Consider the following 21,475-nt stretch of genomic DNA (forward strand, 5'->3'; position numbering starts at 1 on the left):
CGCTTCGCCCATAGGCTTCGTCCCTGAAGGCAGCTCTCCAAGCGCTTGCGGCGATCCTTCCTCCGCCATCTTACTTGTTGCCGCATGCCTTCGCTTTGCCTTTAGGCTTCGTCCTTAAGGGCCGCTCTCCATGCGCCTGCAGCGACTCTTCCCCGGCCATGTTGAATGTTTGTGAACCGGCCTTTACGCTCTACGCTTTCCCTCGCGCGGAGATGCCCACGTGTTCGTACGATATATCGAAGCATGCTTGACCGACGCCATTATTTATTTACTATCAAGAAAATACAAAAATAGCCAAAACCAATCACCGCGTGCATTCAGTATGCCTCATTCGCCCCTTCCCGCACTCTAAATCCCTAATGACATTTGCTTTATAATTAATTAATCTAATTTCTACGACTTTCTCTCGCAACTTCTACATGCCGCACGACCACGTGTTCACGCAAGTCCTTCTTCGAGGGCAGCTTTCACCCTTAAATTGCACTATTTCACTCGCGATATATAAAAATAATCGTATTTAAGTCGCGCACATATTTATGTATTTATTCCGCGGTCGATCCGAACACTCCGAACCGAACACTCGCTTCCTCGTTTTCGATTACTCATGGGTTTGCACCCCATGCTTTTCCTCGCGTCGCGTGGAGGTCGCCATTACCGAAATTTCGTTTTTTATTTATAACTTCACTATTCCACTTTCGATTTTCACAAAATTTCACCGCCCACTTCCCCCACGGTCTCCCCTCACTTCACAACATTATTTATCACACTTAAACCACTTTTTCCCACCAAAATTGTAATTTATCGCGGAGCGACCCCCGAACACGTGCGCTCGCCACGACAGCCAACGCCAATCCTCCCTGCTAAGGATCTGCAATAGAGGAAGAGAGGTCACGGAGCAAGAGAAGGTCCTGCCGAAGATGCCTTCGCGAGAAGACGAAGACTTCGGCCTAGGGTGGGGGTGATCACGAGGTGTCCGAATACCGGCATAAGGGCACGCGGTTTAGTATTCTGTATTCGGCCTTTGCCTCATCAAGAGTTTCTCTTTTTCGCAACCGTTAAGCATTTCGGGTGTTATATCTATCGCTGCCGCCGGCCTTTAGTCGCCCAGTTCCGGACATCTCGGTGAGCCCCTCATCTTATATCATTGTAAAGAATTCAAAATCGAGAATAACGTACCGTGGGTTGTCGACCACCGGGCGTGCCAATCACGGGCCGGTTCTGCAAAATGTGGCCGGAGTGTCGGCATTGATCGTTAGTTAGTAATTAGGTTAAGTAATTGGGGAAATTTCGGAAGTATCGTGAAATAGGAAAATCGCTTCTCGGTCTTCCTATAAGCCACACTCGGCAGGTCACTGAATCGGACCTGGGGGATTGATACCGCGTTAGCCACAATTTAGTTTCTTAGTTTCGCGAAAGCGTTGCAAATCTTGTGCCCTCCCACGTCTCGATTTCGAATTCTCATTTTCGCGGGAGCAGATCGGAAAGTGCATGTTTTGTCGTATCGGACATTTCGTGGTTTGTCGCGCTAGTTCTCGCCTTCTCTCTCTAGACGGTCGTCGATACAGAATCGATTCGTGCGTAAGAATAAGTCGCGCCGCGTTTAGTTTAATTGCGCTAGATTCCGTGCGTTTAGAATATTTGCGTTTCGTCGCGTTATATTGCGTTAGGATAATTGCGTCGCGTTTCGTTTAGTTACTAGAGTTGCGTTATAGATAATTGCGTCGCGTATCATTCCGAAAATCGACACTAAATCGACGACTGTATCGTGCTTAGGAATTCGCATTTCCCGTTCTCGGGACTAGAATCTCGGACATCGGTCATTTGCTAAGCATTAAGGAACGAGTTGATGGTCGGGATACGGAATCATACTGTTCATCACCTAGATTAATTAGATTTACAATAAACAGCGCTGCTTTTACTAAATTCTGCTGAGTCGAGGTCTCTTACGAATTATCCCGGGGAAATTCCCTCAAATCCGCTTTCACGTCTAGCCTCCTTACCCTGTAAGAACCCCGCCACTCTACCATTGTGTACGGATACTGAGCTACTGAGCCGTTCCGCCGCCGATTCGAGTCTTCAGCGTTTTCCCGAGGTTGACATAAACGATTTTCCCTTCTTCCCGCTCTAGATTCTCGTCTCGCGTCTAAGTTCTTTATCGCAACGCTGAGAAGCGTCTGGCGCCCAATTATCAAATTAAATAAAGCGATATCGAACGGATTCGGATCGGGCGCCGAAGTGCTACGCGCGCGCGAATCCGCGGAGGCGCCGAGACGGTCATCGTCGCGGGCACGGTCAGGAAGGGTCGATCGAGAATTCGCGGGCAAAGCGGGGTCGCGGGCCATTACCGAGCTAGCCGCGAAATACCGTGTAGCACAATATAAACAATATTGCAATAGATTATAAAATGATTTTGACGATGATCGACAATAAAATATGTAATTCCATAACTAACACGTCATCCGCGATGCCGTGTTATATTTGCGGAGCTACACCAACAGATATGAATAATTTAGACTTAATAGATTCGAAGGCTAAAGATTCTGTAAATTTGGAATTTGGAATTTCGTCGCTCCACGCATGGATTAGATGCATGGAGTGTCTATTGCACATCTCCTACAACTTGCAATTTAAAAAATGGACTGCGAATACGCCAGAACTAAAAACACTCAGAAAGGAAACAAAAAAGCGGATCCAACAAGAATTTAGAGACAAATTAGTATTGTATATTGATTACGTTCAACAAGGATGGGGATCATCAAATGATGGTAACACAGCACGGAGATTTTTTAGCAATGCAGAAGTTTCTGCAGAAATAACTGGAGTTGAACTAAATTTAATTAAAAGGTTCCACATTATACTTCAGGTAATTTATTCTGTACATAAAATTGATATTTATCAGATTTTAATAGCATATAGAAATTATCGTAAATTTTCTACAAATATTACAATTCTATTATAATTATGTATAATATATTTAAAAACAAATTAATAAGAACTAATGTAACATTGTTTAAAATAATTTTACACTATATTATAGGTAATTTCATCGCCATATAAAATAAATACTACAAAATTTCACATCTATACGCAAGACACTGTAAAATATTACGTGCAAAACTATGGATGGTATTATATGCCAACATCAGTCCACAAAATACTAATTCATGGAACGGAAATAATACAAAATGCGTTGTTGCCAATTGGTCAAATTTCAGAAGAGGCCCAGGAAACAAGACACAAGGATTTTAAACGTATACGATGTAAAAATACACGAAAAAGTTCGAGGGTGTCTAGAAACGGGGATACATTACATCGACTCCTTTTAACATCCGACCCGTATATATCTAACTTAAGACTTAAATCACTGTTCCGAAATAAAGATAATAATAATAGACCGAGGCACTTCTGTGCCATATTACGTCGCTGCGTACAGGCACTAATCCCTCCCGCACGGGATTAGCCCTATCGCAACGCCATCGATCGGATCGATGGTTCAAACGATTGCCGTTCCGATTTTAAAATTCAGATCCTTGTAAACCTTTCACGAAAGCAAACGTGTTAGCAATTCTCAACCTAAATTTCAACCGCTTTTCCGAGTATTTCAACCAGTTTGTATTATCGTTATAATTCGTCCATTGTCCCGAGGTGAGCGTGCGTGTGAAGTGTTTAATAAACCATTTTGAGAACGTTTAAAGTTATATATTTTATTTTATTTTAACAACTTCACGTGACTCTGCCTAAACATCCTGTGCTCCGTATCCTCGCTAGGATAGAATTAGCGATCCGAGAATCGATCAACCGACTCGAGAAAACTCGTCGGAAAAAGTGATCACGAAACAATCACATTGTAAAAAAATTAAAAATTTGGATACTGAAGCACTGGAATTAGTATACAATTGATCTAAACTATTTAATAATAATAATAATAATAACAACAATAACAACGACAATTATGATACAGTTTTTTTTTTACCTATTGATAGCTTAGTATCTCTACATTATCTGGTTCAAATTGTGTGATGATATCTCGTACGGTTTAAAAGTTACACCAAAATGTCACTGAATTTCTCGATTTGGACCACTGTGCGACGGTCGTGGTCGCGAGCAAGGTCAGGAAGGGCCTTCCTAGAATTCGCGGGCGAAGTGGGTTCGCGGGCAACGAACGAGCTAGACGCGAAAATCCGCGTAGCAAAATCGCGCCCAACGTGGGGCCCTGAACGGGTAAACTCATAGTAAAGGACGCTAGAATAATTATTATCGAATTTAATTGCCGAGTAACGATCGCGCGGAAGTATCGAAAAATTTCGCTAGGAGTCTTTCCCTAGATACTGTCAGCATAAATATCATTAGCCACGCATTTCGTTGGGTTTTGTACAAAAGTTTTTCGAGAATTCCACACACGTTTTTTTTTTTATAACCACTAGAGTTAACCGTCTTCGGTTCTCGACCAAGTTGAAGGACAGACAAAATTACGGTATAGGAAAAGTGTCGGGACAATAACGTCGTAAATTGTTTAAGTGTAATAAACACGCCTTCTCGTACTGTACCGTTTCCTTGAAACGGTTAGATTTCGAACCGTAGGTTGAAACTGTATCCAACACTCGAGTCAGATAGTCCGGCTTATTTTCGTTAACGGACAAAGAAACTGTCGAAGGGGCGTCAAGGCCACTAGCAAGCGCATCGTAGTCAGGCCAAGTTTGTTTACCACGTGTTCGTACCGTTGAAATGGGTAACCGTGTAGTACCGATCGCGAACGTTGAGAAAAAAAAAAGCTTATCGATTCTCCGTTTGTTTCGCGTGTAACTGAGTTGGGGTTATCACAAACCGTTACATTTGATATCGATCGAGATGCTTCGAACACCCCCAGGGAAGGATTAGGTACGATCCTTAACAGTAGAGGAATTGATCGAACAATTAGCGATTCGGGGTTTACCGACAAAGGGGATATTACCAGTATTAAGAACGAGACTCGAACAACACTTAGGAGAAGAGCGGGCGACGACGGGTGGGGAGGGGGCATTCGGGGCTACGGGTGAACTGCCCTTGCGAGCAGGCACCCTGCCGCCGAGGGACCTTCTCCCCGATCCCCCGCGTTCCGCTCAGACCGGCCGTTTTCCCCTTCGGTTCTCGACGGGAGCAATTCCGCGACGCGCGAGTGACCCCCACTTCCGAAGCGACGTCTTAGGCGCGACTCGGTTAGAACAGGCAACTACCTTACCGACCAACGGCTCACTCGAACGTAACGAGGGAGGGGGAACCGCTACCAACACCGACTCTCGCGTGCCGCCGGCCGAGTTACCGATAGAGAAGCACTCGCAACGTACCGAGACATCACCGAATGACTCGATACCGAATATTGCTCATTACGAACCACCGTGGGTAAGGGCTTCCCAGCAATCCCGATCCGAAGGGATTCCGAGATCGGATGTCGTCATGCAAGACAGCGTTGCTCGTGCCACCTCGGGGGTCAGAGAACGAATACCGATACCCGTGGGACATAGTACAGTTCTGAATACCGCTGTATTGGATTTATTGGGAAAATGTAATATTCGATTTTCCGGAGCTATGGGGGAGAACCCCGAAATGTTTTTAACACAGATAGAGGAATGTCACGCCTACGTAGCAACCCCTGACGACGAGCTATTAAGATGTATTCCGCTTGTTTTATCCGGTATCGCAGCTGAATGGGCTAGATTTCGGGACGAGAATTGGACCACGGTAGCAGCAGCACGCAGCGACATAGATGTATTATCCGATTACGATCAAATTACACCATAAAGATAGCATACTTGAGATTTTAATAGAGAAGGGTACAGTAGCAGAATTTGTTAATATACGTTCCATTTGCCATTGCGGTTTTATATTTGAAGTTCCTATTATAGTTAGAGAAGGCACTTCAGTTACTTTTAAATCACTATATCAGACTACCTTCCAAGGTCCAATTTGAATTCGGTCCTGTAAATGTTAGTGGACAAGTTTTGTTAGCACTACAGCAATTTGAACGCAACTATATAGAGTTGCAACATATCTTTGAATATTCGTTATTTAATTACACCTCTTTTTATAACATTAATAAGTATTATGACTACTCCTGCAGCTACGACCAGCTATAGTGTCAGCGGTAACAAACCTGCTGTACTCATGGCTCATACTGTAGCTAAAGAGTACCAAATAGTTGGCATTACCACTAAAGAATTTTTAGAAAAACACACTGGAATGGATTTCAACCTTACTGAACTTAGGAAAGTGTTCAAACCTCACTGCGATGATTACATGGAAGACCTAGTAGATGATGTCAAATCAAAAGCAGTGGAATTTTGCTCAAAGATGATATACGAGATAGGGCCAGAATCTAGAAAGGTAAAGAGAGGTACTGGTGACAAAGTCTGGAAATTCATATTCACTGTAAATAATGTCAAACATTTTGTATTCATAGTCACGTACAAACAAGAAAACGCTGAATTTAAGCCTGATAATACTAAAAATACTATGATTTTATCTTTAAAACAGGCAGCCTTATTAGTTCACAAAACATTAGCTAGATTAGTCAAATTTGCGTTTAATAAGAATAAAATATTGCTCACACCTTTAGCAGGAGCATGCTTCTGCAAGGAAGACTTATCAAAATTAGCTGATGATCTAAACATGGATCATAGTGACCTTTTAGTAAAAATAAATCAAAGTACTCAAGGGGGGAGGTCATTATTAATCTAATAGCGATGTCGATATTGCTATATGTGCAGCTCATGCGGCAACTAAGAATGTAAAAGACGATAATTTGAAAAAGAGTATTGTAGTGAAGATGATTAAACAATACATGACACAAGGCCAACAACCAGACAAAGAAAGAATTAGGATTATATGAAGATATGCCACTGGCGGTGTACCATCTGACTTTTCTTATGAAAGCATTACTGAATTGATAAATTCAGAACAAAAAACATATGCAACTCTAAAACTCAAAAGAATGGAGCAAGAAACAGCACTGAGGTCAATCATTGATGCACCAGGCAGCAGTGCATGAACTTGTCTAAGCTCTCGCACCGCGACGCGTTATCAACCCGTGTATGCCGCGTGGGAGGAAGACCTCGTGCCACCGACTTCCGGCGCGTACGCCGATTCTTATATAAATCATCCTGAATATCGGGAGACTCCGTACCGGAACCTGAGTAGACGCGCTGAGCAAAATAGTTCCCGCTTGCTAAAAAGAACCGGCGAGGGTACTGGAAGGGAGGTTCCGGGACCGTCGCGAGACACCGCCCGGAAAATAAATACCGGAGGTAATAAAGCGAGCGCCTCACTCGATAATACCGCAAATGGAGAGATTGGAAAATGTCGGAATTGCGATAAAACGGGACATCGAGCAGCCAACTGCCCACACCCACAACGGCGCTATTGTTATCGGTGCGGGAAAAGAAATGAGACAGTAGAAACGTGTGATAGGTGCGCAGGAAACCCGAGACGGAGTCGCCGTTAGGGGCCCACGCGGCTCCACCCGAGAACATCCATCGAGCCCCGGCTTCCGCGTCCGAACCCTCAGAATACTTTTATAATGCTTTCGCGCATACTAATGCAAAATTTTTGTATTTTATCGAACTACAAATCCATCGAAATATCCTTCACGCGTTAGTGGATTCTGGCTCGAGTCGAACCTTTTTGAGGAATACCGAGATATCGAGGGTCAACCTCCCAAGTCGAACATCTCGAACATGCAGAATCATGACCGCCACGGGTCAGGTGGAGAAGACGAACACGGGTATTATCGCGCCAATTACGGCGCGATTTTGGACGATCTTGCCGTTCCATGTATCGTCGGAATGGATTTCTTACACTTATTTGCTATCATAGTTGATTTTTCCCGCGCCGCGTGGTATTTTTCCTCCAAGCCTGAGATCGATTTCTCATTTGATATAGAAAACAACGTGCAACATCCCGATGCAGATCCACCATGTTTAGGAATACTCGAAATCACTCCCGAACAACGAAAGGAACTAGATCGATTTCTAAAGACCGAATTGCCCCCACCACCTCTCCGACCTTCGTGTACCACCCTAACGGAGCACAGAATCGATGTAGGAAACAGCAGGCCAATTAAGCAGCGTAATTATCTCGTGTCACCAGTAGTACAACAAGCTATTTACGCGGAAGTAGATAAAATGTTAGAAGACGGAATTATCGAACCGTCACATAGCGAATGGTCCAGTCCTATCGTAATGGTCAAGAAATCGACGGGGAAATATCGGTTTTGTTTAGATTTCCGGAAAGTAAATGAAGTCTCGAAAAAAGACGCGTATCCCCTGCCGAATATGACTAGAATATTAGATAAATTAAGAGCCGCGCATTCTTTGTCCACCTTAGATTTGAGTCAAGCCTACTTTCAGATTCCGTTAGAAAAGGATAGTAGAGAAATCACTGCTTTTACGGTACCGGGTAAGGGACTCTTTCATTTCGTTCGTATGCCGTACGGTTTAACGGGAGCCTCCGCCACTTTTCAGCGCTTACTAGATAAACTGATCGGTCCGGAAATGGAACCCCACGCGTTTGCTTATTTAGATGACATTATTATAGTTACGGAAACGTTTGAAGAACACCTGTCGTGGTTAAGAATAGTACCTACTACGAAAAATTACGACCGCTGGTTTAACAATTAACCCGGACAAATGCGAATTTTGCCGTGCCGAAGTGCGTTATCTAGGTTTTATCGTCAGTAAAGAAGGTCTCCGGATAGACCCCGAAAAAGTAGCACCGGTAGTGGAATATCCCGTTTCGAAAAATCTCAAACAATTGCGGAGATTCTTGGGAATGGGCTCGTGGTATCGTCGTTTTATTCCGCAATTCGCTACCATAACGGAACCCTTAACGCAATTATTACGTAAAGACGCATGTTGGAAATGGGGGGAACAGCAGCAAAAAGCATTCGATTCTGTTCGTTCGTACTTAACCACCGCGCCCATACTATCTTGTCCGAATTTTTCAAAACCATTTTCGATAGCCACAGACGCGAGTACCGTAGGGATCGGCGCGGTTTTAACACAAGAAATAGAAGGAAAAGAGCATGTCATAGCATACGCGAGCCGTACACTCTCGAATGCCGAAAAGAAATACATTACCACCGAATTAGAGTGCTTAGCCATCGTATGGTCGATCGAGAAATTCCGTCATTACCTCGAAGGTTATCGTTTCACGGTCATCACCGACCATAGCAGCCTCCGGTGGCTAAGGTCATTAAAAAATCCGAATGGTCGATTAGCTCGTTGGGCCTTGTCACTTCTAGAATACGATTTTCAAATAGTATATCGTCAGGGCGCATTGCATCGCGTACCCGATGCCCTCTCTAGAATTTACGAGGATTCGGGGGAAGAAACCGAAACTGTTAGCACCGCTATCGAAGCCCCAGAATGGTATTCGCGAAAATATACAGACGTCGAAAAATACCCATCTCGCTTCCCGGATTATAAAATTATGGACAATCAGTTGTACGTAAAGAAACCTAATACCGATATTTCGGACATAACGGAAGATCTTAACGAATGGAAATTAGTCGTGCCGAAAGAACAACGAGCTACAATCTATCAAGAGGCACACGACCAGCCTCAAGCGGGACATTTAGGGATAGATGAAACGTACGATCGCGTGGCGATACGGTATTATTGGCCCGGCATGTATAAAGATATCGCGGAATATGTAAGACGCTGTGCCGTTTGTCAGCGCGCGAAAGTAGAACAGCTGGCGCCTGCAGGGTTAATGGGATACCGTGTCGTGGAAGAGCCGTGGGATATTATCGCCGCGGATATTATGGGACCGCTTCCGCGAAGTCGATCAGGTTTTACGTACTTACTGGTAGTCCAAGATTTATTTACGAAATGGGTAGAATGTTGCCCGTTGCGAAAGGCAACAGGGAAAAAAGTGAAAGAAGCATTAAAAGATCTAATTTTGTGTCGATGGGAACGCCACGCGTGTTAGTCACAGATAACGGAACGGAATTTAAAAACCGAGAAATTACCGATCTCGCGAAACAGTTCGGCATTTTCCACTCGACCACTCCACCGTACCATCCGCAGTCGAACCCGGTCGAAAGAGTAAATAAAATATTAAAAACAATGATAGTATCGTATATAGAAAAAGATCATCGCGATTGGGATCTCCACTTATCCGACTTCCGATTCGCATACAATACCGCGCATCAGACTTCTACGAAATTTTCCCCCGCTTTTCTGAATTTTGGTCGAGAACCCAAACCGGTTAATTGCTATCGCGAGGTAGTTGCGAAAGATCAGGAAATAGTTCCGGCAACAACCAATAACTGGGAAAAGCGCTTGCAACAATTAAAATTAATTCAGGATTGGGTAATAAGGAACCTCGATAAAGCAGTATGTAACCAAGCATCTCGTTATAATTTAAGGCGTAGGGATGAACAGTATCAGATAGGAGACTTAGTATTACGTCGTAACCATACACTATCGTCAGCGGAAAAGAATATCGCCGCTAAGCTAATGCCAAAATTCCTAGGCCCGTATCGAATAGTTCGGAAAATCTCACCGCTAGTTTACGAGATACAGGGAGCAACGGATCGCCAACCGGTTAAAGTACATATAGAGGATTTAAAGAAATTTAATGCATGATATAATAACGTTTCAGCACTATCGTACCGTTACAATACCGCGGTAACGAGCCGTAAGACCAGAAGCAAGAAGCCCGTACCAGATACCGCAAGCTGAACAGGGAAGGATCGCCCGACCCATGGAGGCATTTGCGTCCGTATCACCAAGTGGTCAACTGGATCATCCAGCACGAGCCCGGGTTTTGGGCAGCTCTGAGACGAACAATGGAGGAAGCCGTGGAAAAAGACCGAACCACTAGAGAAGCAGAAGAGCCACAAATACCGCCAAACAGAGCTAACGAGGCACAAACACCCCAGGGGCCCACGATTACCACGACCACCCGCGCAGTGCAAACGCGGAATTGGGAACCGGCCCACTCACGGGGCACACACACACCGCTAGCCCCCCCCCCCCCCCCCCCCCAACTATCGACCGTACCACGCAGACGGAGGAAGATGAAAGGGTGGTAATCCCCACCCTACGTCCCGCAGGCCACATCAACACGCCAATACCGCCGCCGAGCCAAGCCAAAACAATGGTGGGGAAAGCAGGTCCACCCCCGGTGGACTGCTGGAACTGTGGGGGCTTGGGCCACCGTTACTCCCGATGCCCAAAACCAAAAACAGAGAAATACTGCTATCGGTGCGGGAGACGGGGCGTGTCGCTAGCGACGTGCCACAAATGTGCGCCGGAATGGCGCGAAGAAGTAACTGCCCTACCGTCGCAACGCGTCCAAACAACTGATAATCCCGGCCCTAGCAAGAGGGCCCGGGAATGAGGCAAAAACGGGAGGAGGAGGAAGAAGGAATTACCGGGCTCGTTGCCGCAATTCCGTTTCACCAAATCGTATCTCAGTTAATATTCGTTTTTTTATGTTACCGGACACAGTTTAAGTATATATTTTCTTTTGTTTTCCTTTCGTCTTTTCTTTTTTTTTTCTTTCCTGTTAACGTTCATTATATAGAGGACCAATACAAATAATTGTAAAAAAAAAAAAAAAAAATAAAATTTAACACATATAATACAGTAAACGGCATTACAGATCTTTCAGTATTTAGGTACTGTTGAAACCACACCCACACTTTTTTTATTAATTTTTCTTTATGGTACCAACTAAAACGACCGGCGATCCGTACTCCCGAGTATTAGACGATTGTAACGTACATAGAGATATCGGAAGGGTGAGATATCGGAGCAGAGAAGGAACAGAGAAAGCGCACAAACTCGGTAAGTAATAGACCAATGTCACTACTAAAAAGAGAATGTATACCAGTTTTTATATGTATTGTTTTGTGGAACTATTACTATCGCACTTTCGTTCTCTCCCGAGAGGGGTTATCGAGTTGTCCCACCGGCTAGCTCGCGACGCGGAAACGCGTCTGGCGCCCAATTAATTAATAAATCAAAGCGGTATTGAACAGATTCGAATCGGGCGCCGAAGTGCTACTCGTCCGTGAATCCGCGGAGGCGCCGCGACGGTCGTAGTCGCGGATCAGGTCGAAAGGGCCGTTTCGAGAATTCGCGGGCGGGGCGGGATCGCGGGCCACCACCGAGCTAGCCGCGAAATACCGCGTAGCAACACATCTTGTGGATGCCGGATATATCCGGCGCTCGTACGCACAGGTCGCCGTGTGGATGCCGGATATATCCGGCGCTCGTACGCACAAGTCGCCGCGCGGATGCCGGATATATCCGGCGCTCGAAGCGAAAGGATTAAATAAATCCAGTCCAGTAACCCCAATTAAAATCAAAAAGTTAGGTGGTGAACTTACTGTTAGTAAAGCAAGGAAACCAAAAATAACAGAAGAAGTAGTGAGTTCTATAGCTGAAGTTAAAGATCATCTATGGACTAGGGAGGGACTGATAGCAGTATTCTGGAACTCTCAAGGAAATCCTCTTGATCCTGAATCAAAGTTGTTCATTAAAAGAAGAAAGATCAGACCAGCACCTAGGAAAGGAATAATCCAAATTAAATTAAAGAAACAATGGTTGTTTGGCATAACAGTTACATCAAAAACGGAATTACCACAAATTCTTAAGAAATTTGCGTTGCTCCTTAAGAAACATAAAATTAGTGACATTAGCTTACCAAATGATAAATATCTTAGAAAATTAGTATACATAATCTTTGCTGACATATCTATTCGAATCACAATCTGTACAGGCGACATTAAGACTCCGTCATTCGAAGAAAGAATTCCTATTATCCAAGAAAATCATACTACACCCACTGGGGGACATAAAGGAATAAGAAAGACTTATCACCGTGTTAGAAACAATTACTACTGGAAAAATATGAAAAAGGACATAGCTGATTTTATTAAAACTTGTATTGACTGCCAAAGGAATAAGTTAGTTCGTGTCAAAAATAAAGAACCAATGGTTATTACAGACACCCCATTTGACACATTTGACAAAGTTTCATTAGACATACTAGGACCACTACCATTAACTTCAAAAGGGCACAGTTACATACTGACAATTCAGGATAATTTAACTAAGTATTCCATAGCAGCACCAATTGTCTCAATAACCGCAGAGGATGTTGCCAAAGCATTTACCGAACATTTCATTTGTAAATTTGGTTGCCCCAAAGCAATCTTGACAGATCAAGGGACATGCTTTATGAGTTGCTTGATGAAAAAGCTGGCAAAAATATTTCATATCCAAACATACAGAACTTCATCCTTCCATCCTCAGTCAAACGGTTCTCTAGAAAGAAGTCATCAAAGGGTATAGCCGGATAAGGTGGTCAAATGTGCCCTTGAGTCGAATTTGAGACCCAACTCGTCAGTCGGTAGCATATCCCAAAAAAACATCTCACACCAAGTTTTAACCCCCTATCTCATCCGTGGGGGTAGTAAAAGGGATAAAACGCAATTCCGGTTTTTGGCCCTTTTTGCCTATTTAATTTCGTACAAAAATTCTGAAAAAATTCTGAAACATTGAGGTCTAGATAGCGCATCTTACAGAATTTTTTCAGATTTTTTGATCGCAAACTGTAGTCGTGAAAAATCAAAAACCGAAAAAAAATCCGAAAAAATGCGATTTTTTAGTGAAGATGTCGGAGCACTACTTTTATATTAATGTGGTAGTTAGGTATTAGCACAACTATTATTCTCTAATTTTTTCAGATTTTTCGGTGAGGTGCGCCGTAGTTAAAAAAATCAAAAACCGATTTTTTCGCGCGAAAAACTAACTTCTGCTTTGAATTTTTATGCCATTTTCCCATAAAAGATGCATTAAGTAATTTTAAGAGGATTCACGTTCACACAATTGATCTATGGATTCCAACAATGCAATTAACTTAATTAATTAGTTTTATGGTACGCTCGGTATATACCTAAATGTTTGAAGGTTTTTCACCGGTGTCGGTGGCGCAGCGGTTAAGGCGTCTGACTCGTAAACTGCTGCATACTCTTTTTGGCGCGAGTTCGATCCCACCTGAACTTATATTTTTTTTTTCTTTAAATTGTTAATTTTTTTAATTCTAATTATAGAACAATGGATATTACTTATTTAAAAACATTTCTAACGCACTTCAGAAATATTTCAAGGTTTGTTTTTTTTTAACTTGAAAAACTTTGACAACTTTAAATTCGCAGAACAGTTTTCGAAGTCGAGCCAGCTAGAAGTCTTCAGATAAGTATAACCGGAACAGTTTTCGCTGTCAAGAGCCGCAACGATTCTTAATACTTGACTGGTAAAGCGGGTATACGCCATTTGGATACTTGATCGTGGGTCGTTCTAGTAGCTAGCTAACGCAGGCTTCCCATTCAAACGGTCTCGTATCTGAAACTCCGCTAGGAGAGTGCTATACTTGGCGTCAAGAAAGGCTAAGATATCGAAAGGATAGCTCTCAGCTACTCATATTTGATTTTACATCGGATTGCTAACGCGCCATCAGATTCTCGGAGCTCGCTCTGGGTCGTTTCGTAGCTAGCTAACGCAGGCTCCCCAATTAAGCGATCTGATTTTGGCTGTCAGTGTTCGTTTTGACAAAAAGGGTCATGGACAATTAGTTGTCGAGTCAGATTAAAAGAGTAACTGTTCCGAGGAAATAATTCATTTAGATTCAAACAAATTTTGAACTTGAATTAGTAAAAGAATATTGTTCTGTCATTAGCGTAATCTCAGTAGTCGACTACACCGCGTTAGATAATAGATAAAATCGTTAATCTGTCTAACTTTGCGAAAGCGTATTTAGGTACACTTAGAGAATCACACTTAGGTCGTGTTCCTCGCTGCGGTAGACTATAACGCGCTAATATTATTAATTCCATGAAAGAATAATTCATTACATAAACTACAAATGTATTAATCAAGATAAACTTTGTCATTGCGATAGCGTTGAAACAAGAATCAAATAATATAGAATACCGAATTCAGTTAATCATATAAAAGCGAAGTTAGCTTTATCCGAAATCAGACTTAGGTACGAAATAATATAAAGTATTAACTAGCGAGAATCAGATTTAGTTAGATTCACAATTATCTATTACAGGGGTGGCCAACCTGCGGCTCGCGAGCCACATGCGGCTCTTTGAAGGATTATTTGTGGCTCTCGATAAATGTACCCAAGTTCCCTTTTCATTTTTGTGCTATTATATTTTAAAAAATTATTATCGTTCCATATGTGTTTCAAAATTACTGACGACAGATATGAAAGACTAAGTGCAACGTTGAAACAAATTTCATTTCCGTCCAAGTTAAGAATAATATGACATCGAAAACTGCGCCATCGAAAATTGCGGCTCGCGAAACATTTCAAACTTTGAAAAATGGCTTGGACTATCAAGGAACTTGGCCACCCCTGATCTATTACATATTGTTTAATTTACCAAGTTCTATTATTTTTATTATCAATATTATATCAAAGTCTATTTAGTTTCTTTTGATCAAACCAATATACTTTTCATATTTTGTTGTTATTTGTTACTTGTTATTTGTTAAATTCATCATCTTCGTTATTTTATCGAATAAACCTTATTGTTGAAAGATATTGACCTGTGGATTTCACTCCTTAACCGCACACCACACGAATCCCACAATCTTTACATTTAGTTATTTTTCAAAACGAGTCGTTCAGTTGGTAAAAGCCGCTTTTTACCATACAAGCGCTAGTAACTATCTGAATCTAGGTTCCAGAGTCGTTACACATGCAATATCTAGTCGATATCTCTTCTTATTCTACACGTCTGTAACGATGGAGAATATTCTCTCTGCTTTGGCATTAGAATGTGGAAGAGGCAAAACAATGTATACTAAATTCTTTAAATTTGGAAAAAACGGTTCGCCATTAATTTTATTTTTTGCAAAATATTCTTCCACATATCATCAATTTCTAATTTAGACAAACGAATTTTTTCTGCGTTATTAAATGCATAAGGCAACATTCTCCATTCATAGGCTAAAGCAATAATTTCTTCAATAAATTCCGGATATTGTAATTTTATGAACGATTCACATAATGGGCCAAGATATACTGAAATTAACAGCAAAAAATTGGTTACGTTAATTGTGTCTATATTAATGTTTTGAATTACACGTGGCTGTAAAAAATTTGATGACATCTGCTTTATTAAGGACTATTTGTCTAAGGATTATTACTATTAGTAAGCACATATGTATATATATATATATTGCGTTTCTGACATAATTAGTTATAAGACACTGTCCCACGTGCGTTATAAATAAGATAGCATAAGTTCCACATTCCTTTACTCCTAGGTCCTCAAGTTCACCCTTTATCTTTTTTTTTTCTTTCTTTTTTTTTTTTTTTTTTTTGTTGTTGTTTGAGTAAGATAGAAATCGTATTACGGATAGCCCAGGTGGTGTGGAAAAACTCACGCTTCCGGCGCCCCTACGGAGGGTGGCGGCAACCCGTCAGGCTTCCCTACCGGTTAGGCATAGTCCACCTGCGCTAGGCCATCGCTCGCTGTTGTGGAAGAAAGACTGCCCCCCCCCCCCCCCAAACCCCGCGCGTATGTGTACCATGTGTGGGGAATGGATGCTCTCAACCAAAGGGTCTTGGCCCGAGAGGCTGCGTCAAGATCTAGGGGAAGCTCCCGGGCAAAATGCGCTGACCTCCAGCTGACCTTGTAACGCTCCCTCAGCACCGCCTCCCGGTGGGCTCGAACATACGGCAAAACCGCGACCTCTCCCCACCATTTCGCACTTAAGTGTCATGATACGTTCGACTATTTCTATGCTGATTCTATACTAATCTCGCAATGTTGCTTTGGTTTCAAAATTGCTTTGGCCCGAACACTCGTTTCCTCGCTTTCCCATGATTACTCATGGGTTTGCACCCCATGCTTTCCCTCGCGTCGTGTGGAGGTCGCCATTACCGAAATTTCGTTTTTTTATTAATAAATTATTTATAAATTCATTATTTCACCTCCGATTTTTACAAAACTTTACCGCTCACTTCCCCCACGGTCGCCCCTTCACTTCACAACACTATTTATCACACTTTAACCACTTTTTCCCACCAAAATTTAACTTCATCGCGGAGCGACCCCCGAACACGTGCGCTCGCCACGACAGCCAGCCGTCCTCGAACCCACCACGGGTCTACCAGACCTCGGCCAAGGCGAAGTAGTCGGCACACTAGGGGTGCCGTGTCTACCTCCGGGAACTCCCAGCATGAGTCAGCCGAGGAGAAAGCCGCCAGCCAGGAAGCGTCCAGCCACGGCAGAAGACCAACCCAGCGAAAAACGGCTGCCAGCCGCGAAACGGCAGCCCACGCAGCGCGCTCCAGCCACAACAGAGGTGGCACACCGGCCCCTCCGCCTCAACCGAGGCGACCAAACGGAAGAACAACGGCAGACCATCCAGGCCGTACAAATGGAGGACCAACCGGTGGAGGACCGAGCCGTTCAGACCGACGCAGCCCGGAAGGTGCCTCGACCGCCAGCCGAAGTCGCGCCCAGGGAAGGCAACAACGCCGGGGAGGAAATCTTCCTAGACCTGCCTCGCCTGACGGAACGCCGACCCGTGAAGCAAACGCTCCCAAACGGCGTTACCCTCTCAATAAAAAGGGTCAATGCCCGGCGTATCTGCATTCGGGCCAAGACACCGGAACCAGTCCCAGGACCAGCCCCCGCCGCAGCCGGAGGATCATCGTCCATACTAGCCCACCCCGAAGAGGACCCGGTGGATTTGCGGGTGTTCCACCGCACATTGGACCTTAGCGACTCGAGTGACAGTGTATAAGTGAAAACACCCTCCGCGCGTAAAACAGTGCAATCCGCGAAAAGACGGTGAAAACCGCGAACATATTGCGAAACCTTGCGACATTGCGTGCGCATTAGTTTAAGAACACTCCGTGTGAAAACATTGCCCTCCGTGAAAACATTTCCCTCCCTGAGAACATTGCCCTCCGTTAAAAACATTGTCCACCGTGTTAAAAACATTGCGTTAGTTTGTAAGATCCCACCATGTTAAAAACATTGTCCACCCTACACCGCGTTAGTTTGTAAGAACCCACCGTGTTGAAAACCTGCGAAGCCGCGTCGGATTCTGATTCGCAGCTTGTGTTTTCCTACCCGCTTGACGAAAATCTGCTGCCCATCGGGCAAAACGTAGATTAGGGGACGGCGGCGAGAAGATACACCGCCCAGATAGGGCTGTATAAACCAAAAACTGTATTTCCCTCCCCAACCAACCGCCCATAGGGACTAGCCTTCCCGTTACCGCGTAGTTCGCGTCTGATAAGGAGTGGGGGTGATGTAACGCGATAACTGAGGCGCGAACTACTAGCGCCGCCGACAGATGGTGAGAACCGCGAATCGCGGTTTCTCGCAACGTAATCCGCTACCGATCGCGTATATAAGACGGCGCGAAAGACCGAACCGGCGGAGAGCGTCCAGTACCGTTATAGCGAGCGAACCGATCCGTACAACCGAATCGCAGCGAGCGAACTGTCACCGTGTTTACCGCTCTCCAACGATTTTTGGTATTCCTTTTCTTCCTCCGACAGGAGGCGGATACAGTATGGAGTGTGATATCTGCAGCCTAGTACCCGCCGATACCCCCTATATTTCCCGGTCCTGCCGTCATAGCTACGCTACAAAGCGGGGACATCCCGACCGCCAAGGAATCACTCTTGTGTTATCTGCAGGGTGTCCTTGGGCTCATGGTCTCCCGCAGGGAAGGACGGCGTGTGTTATCTGCAGCCGGTCCGACCTCTCATCGGCAAAGCGTGAACTCCGCTTCCCAATTTCCCATCTCCACCCCGCAAATATTGTAAGCGAGCGAACCCGGACACAGCCGACTGTGCGACTCCCGGCTAGCGCGGGCTCACCGCGAGCCTACCGGTGTTACAACGGACGCAAAAAATTAGTAATTTTTTAGATTATATTAATAGCAGATGTGAAAATTTTGTACCGGGCCGGAGTTATCTGTAGATGAATCAATTGTAAAATTTAAGGGGAGAGTAAGTTTCATTACATACAACCCGCAAAAACCAACCAAGTGGGGTATCCGCATTTATGTGCTTGCGGACGCCAATGTTGGTTACGTACAAACCATTTTACCATATTATGGCAGTTTTACCACTGAGAAATTAGTTAGACCTGATCTCCCAATAAGTACAAGAATAGTTTTGCAACTGTACCACCATTTATTTACAATCGACCCCTGACGCTTCGGGATACCACATTTACAACGACCGATACTTTACAAGCATTCCATTGTCCGATGCATTACTTAAAATGAAATGCTATATAACGGGAGCAATCCAAACGAATAGGAAATTTATTCTACCCGAAATAAAAAATCCAAAAATTGCAAAAAATGAAATCGTTGCCTACAGACGAAAAAACACATTATTACTGGCTTGGAGGGACAAGCGTGTTGTGACAATGCTCAGTACCTGTGCCACCTCATCTTCACAAACAGTCACGAAAAGGTCACGCAATGAAGGAAGAACTAATATTGTGAAGCCAGATGTGGTCATAAATTATAATAAATATATGGGCGGGGTAGACAAAGCTGACCAGTATACAGGCACGTACTGCTTCATGCGGAAGTCCCAAAAATGGTGGAGGAAATAATTTTTTTGGGGCTTGGAAGTCTCAATCATAAATTCGTACCTATTATATCGGGAACATGAGAAGAAGCACAATATAAGAAAGTTAACACATCTACAATTTGTACGTTGTTTGGTGGGCCAATTGGTTGGAGATTTTCGGGATTCTGAACCTAATAATCCTCCGACTTTTGCAACAGCAGAAAGGCTGAACGGTCTTTTACACATTATTCGATGAGATGATACAGGAAGGAGTAAAGACTGTGTAGTGTGTACTAATCGAAAAGGCATGGAAGGAGAGAGTCGAGATATTATTGTGCAACTTGTACGGCTCAACTGGCCTTACACATAGGTGACTGTTTTGCCCGATACCACACAATGCCGGAATGTAAAACGTATATATAAACACAACCAAACTTCTTTTGTTTTTTTTTTAATTTATTTATTTACAACTTTTTTTGAATTTTATGAACAATTTTTTTGTGTTAAATAAAGCCTTAGTTTTTATAACGTTCAACGTATTTATTTTCTTTACTCTGCACTCCACTACCTCTCGTCCACAGCGACGCTCGCCCGTCGAACAGCTCCGTCCGCAAAGGGTTGAAATATTTGTATACTGAAAGAATGCCCGCGGATGTATTTACGAAAGGTCTGAGTGGGCCAAAACATCTGGAATGCTTATGGAATATGGGAACAATCGTTACATGAAGTGAGAGCTGACTCATGACTTCTAGGGGAAGTGTTGAGGATAGCGAAGGTCGTGAGGTAACGGTTTGCACGAAGCAAACGACGGGTCACCTTTTGAAACCGTCCGTATTTTAAAAGTAGTTAGTCTCGCACTGTCGCATGTATTAGCATTGTTTTCGTGAGCATTCCATCGGCTTTTCAAATCTTATATTTATTGTATATCGTCTTTTGTCAAATATATAACCGTCTTTATTCACATTCTGGTGTGTGTGGAATTATTTAATTAAAACAGAAGAAGCAACACATAGACGTTAGGTTTCACTTTATAAGTGAAAAATATACTGAAGGTGTAATAGGTTTAGAATACTGTCCTACTGACGAACAAATGGCTGACATATTAACGAAACCTTTGAGTACAGAAAAATTTAAACAACTCAAAAATAAAATAACTTCCTGTGTGACGTGGTATTTTATACCCGTCACAAAGAACCTCCTCGGAGAACCGGACAGTCAATACATAAGGGGCAAAAACCGTCTAGAGAAAGAACAAAGCGCACGTAATATATCGTACGAACAGAATCTGTCGCTGCTTTATTTTGTATGTAACACCGGGTAACGACGTCATCACCAGCGAAGGAACAACGTACGCCGAGGGAACGCACCGCTACCCTGCCGCTGCCCCGCTCGGATCGGGCAATAGACCAAGAGAGGCAGCGGAGTAACGGGAGGAAGGCCTGCGAGAGACCGACGTACGCCTAAGGAAGGTTCCGCTGGCCTGCCGCTACCCCGCTGAGAATCTGCGATAAAGGAAGAGAGGTCGCGGAGCAAGAGGAGGTCCTGCCGAATATGCCTTCGCGAGAAGACGGAGACTTCGGCCTAGGGTGGGGGTGATCACGAGGTGTCCGAATACCAGCATAAGGGCACGCGTTCAGCATTCTGTATTCGGCATTTGCCCTATTACGGTGTTTTCGAAAATAGTCTAAGCTTCCAATCACGACCTACCGCTGCCGCTTAACGAATAACCGCCAGTACCGGACATCTCGGTAAGCCCCTCACCTTATATCGTTGTAAAGGATACGAAATCGAGAATAACGTACCGTGGGTTGTCGACCACCGGGCGTGCCAATCACCGGCCGGTTCTGCAAAATATGGC

General features: G+C 43.8%; 2 protein-coding genes across 8 annotated transcripts in view; one reads left to right on the forward strand and one right to left on the reverse strand.

The window, feature by feature from the left end:
* LOC105663393 (uncharacterized) overlaps window positions 1–21,475 on the reverse strand; it is a 119,199-nt gene that overhangs the window by 29,641 nt on the left and 68,083 nt on the right. Inside the window, exon 6 of one of the 7 annotated variants that reach the window (XR_013037358.1) lies at window positions 20,019–20,251. The exons of 5 other annotated variants lie outside the window; for them this stretch is intronic. The gene's annotated coding sequence lies outside the window, so the exon portion shown is untranslated. One more of the 7 variants, XR_013037360.1, reaches the window with a different exon arrangement.
* LOC143264017 (uncharacterized) lies at window positions 861–3,698 on the forward strand. Its single transcript, XM_076529169.1, has 2 exons — window positions 861–2,863; window positions 3,038–3,698. Exons 1-2 carry the CDS (start codon window positions 2,405–2,407, stop codon window positions 3,458–3,460), a joined length of 882 nt encoding a protein of 293 aa, XP_076385284.1. The 5' UTR covers window positions 861–2,404; the 3' UTR covers window positions 3,461–3,698.

The sequence above is a fragment of the Megachile rotundata genome, chromosome 2 (assembly GCF_050947335.1).
Source record: "Megachile rotundata isolate GNS110a chromosome 2, iyMegRotu1, whole genome shotgun sequence".
NCBI lineage: Eukaryota > Metazoa > Arthropoda > Insecta > Hymenoptera > Megachilidae > Megachile > Megachile rotundata.

Excerpts from the sequence above, each read along its gene's own strand:
- LOC143264017 (XM_076529169.1), top strand. The coding sequence starts at position 2,405 with ATGATTTTGACGATGATCGACAATAAAATATGTAATTCCATAACTAAC. Across the intron at positions 2,864-3,037 it reads GGTTCCACATTATACTTCAG|GTAATTTCATCGCCATATAA; the intron begins GTAATTTATTCT and ends ACTATATTATAG.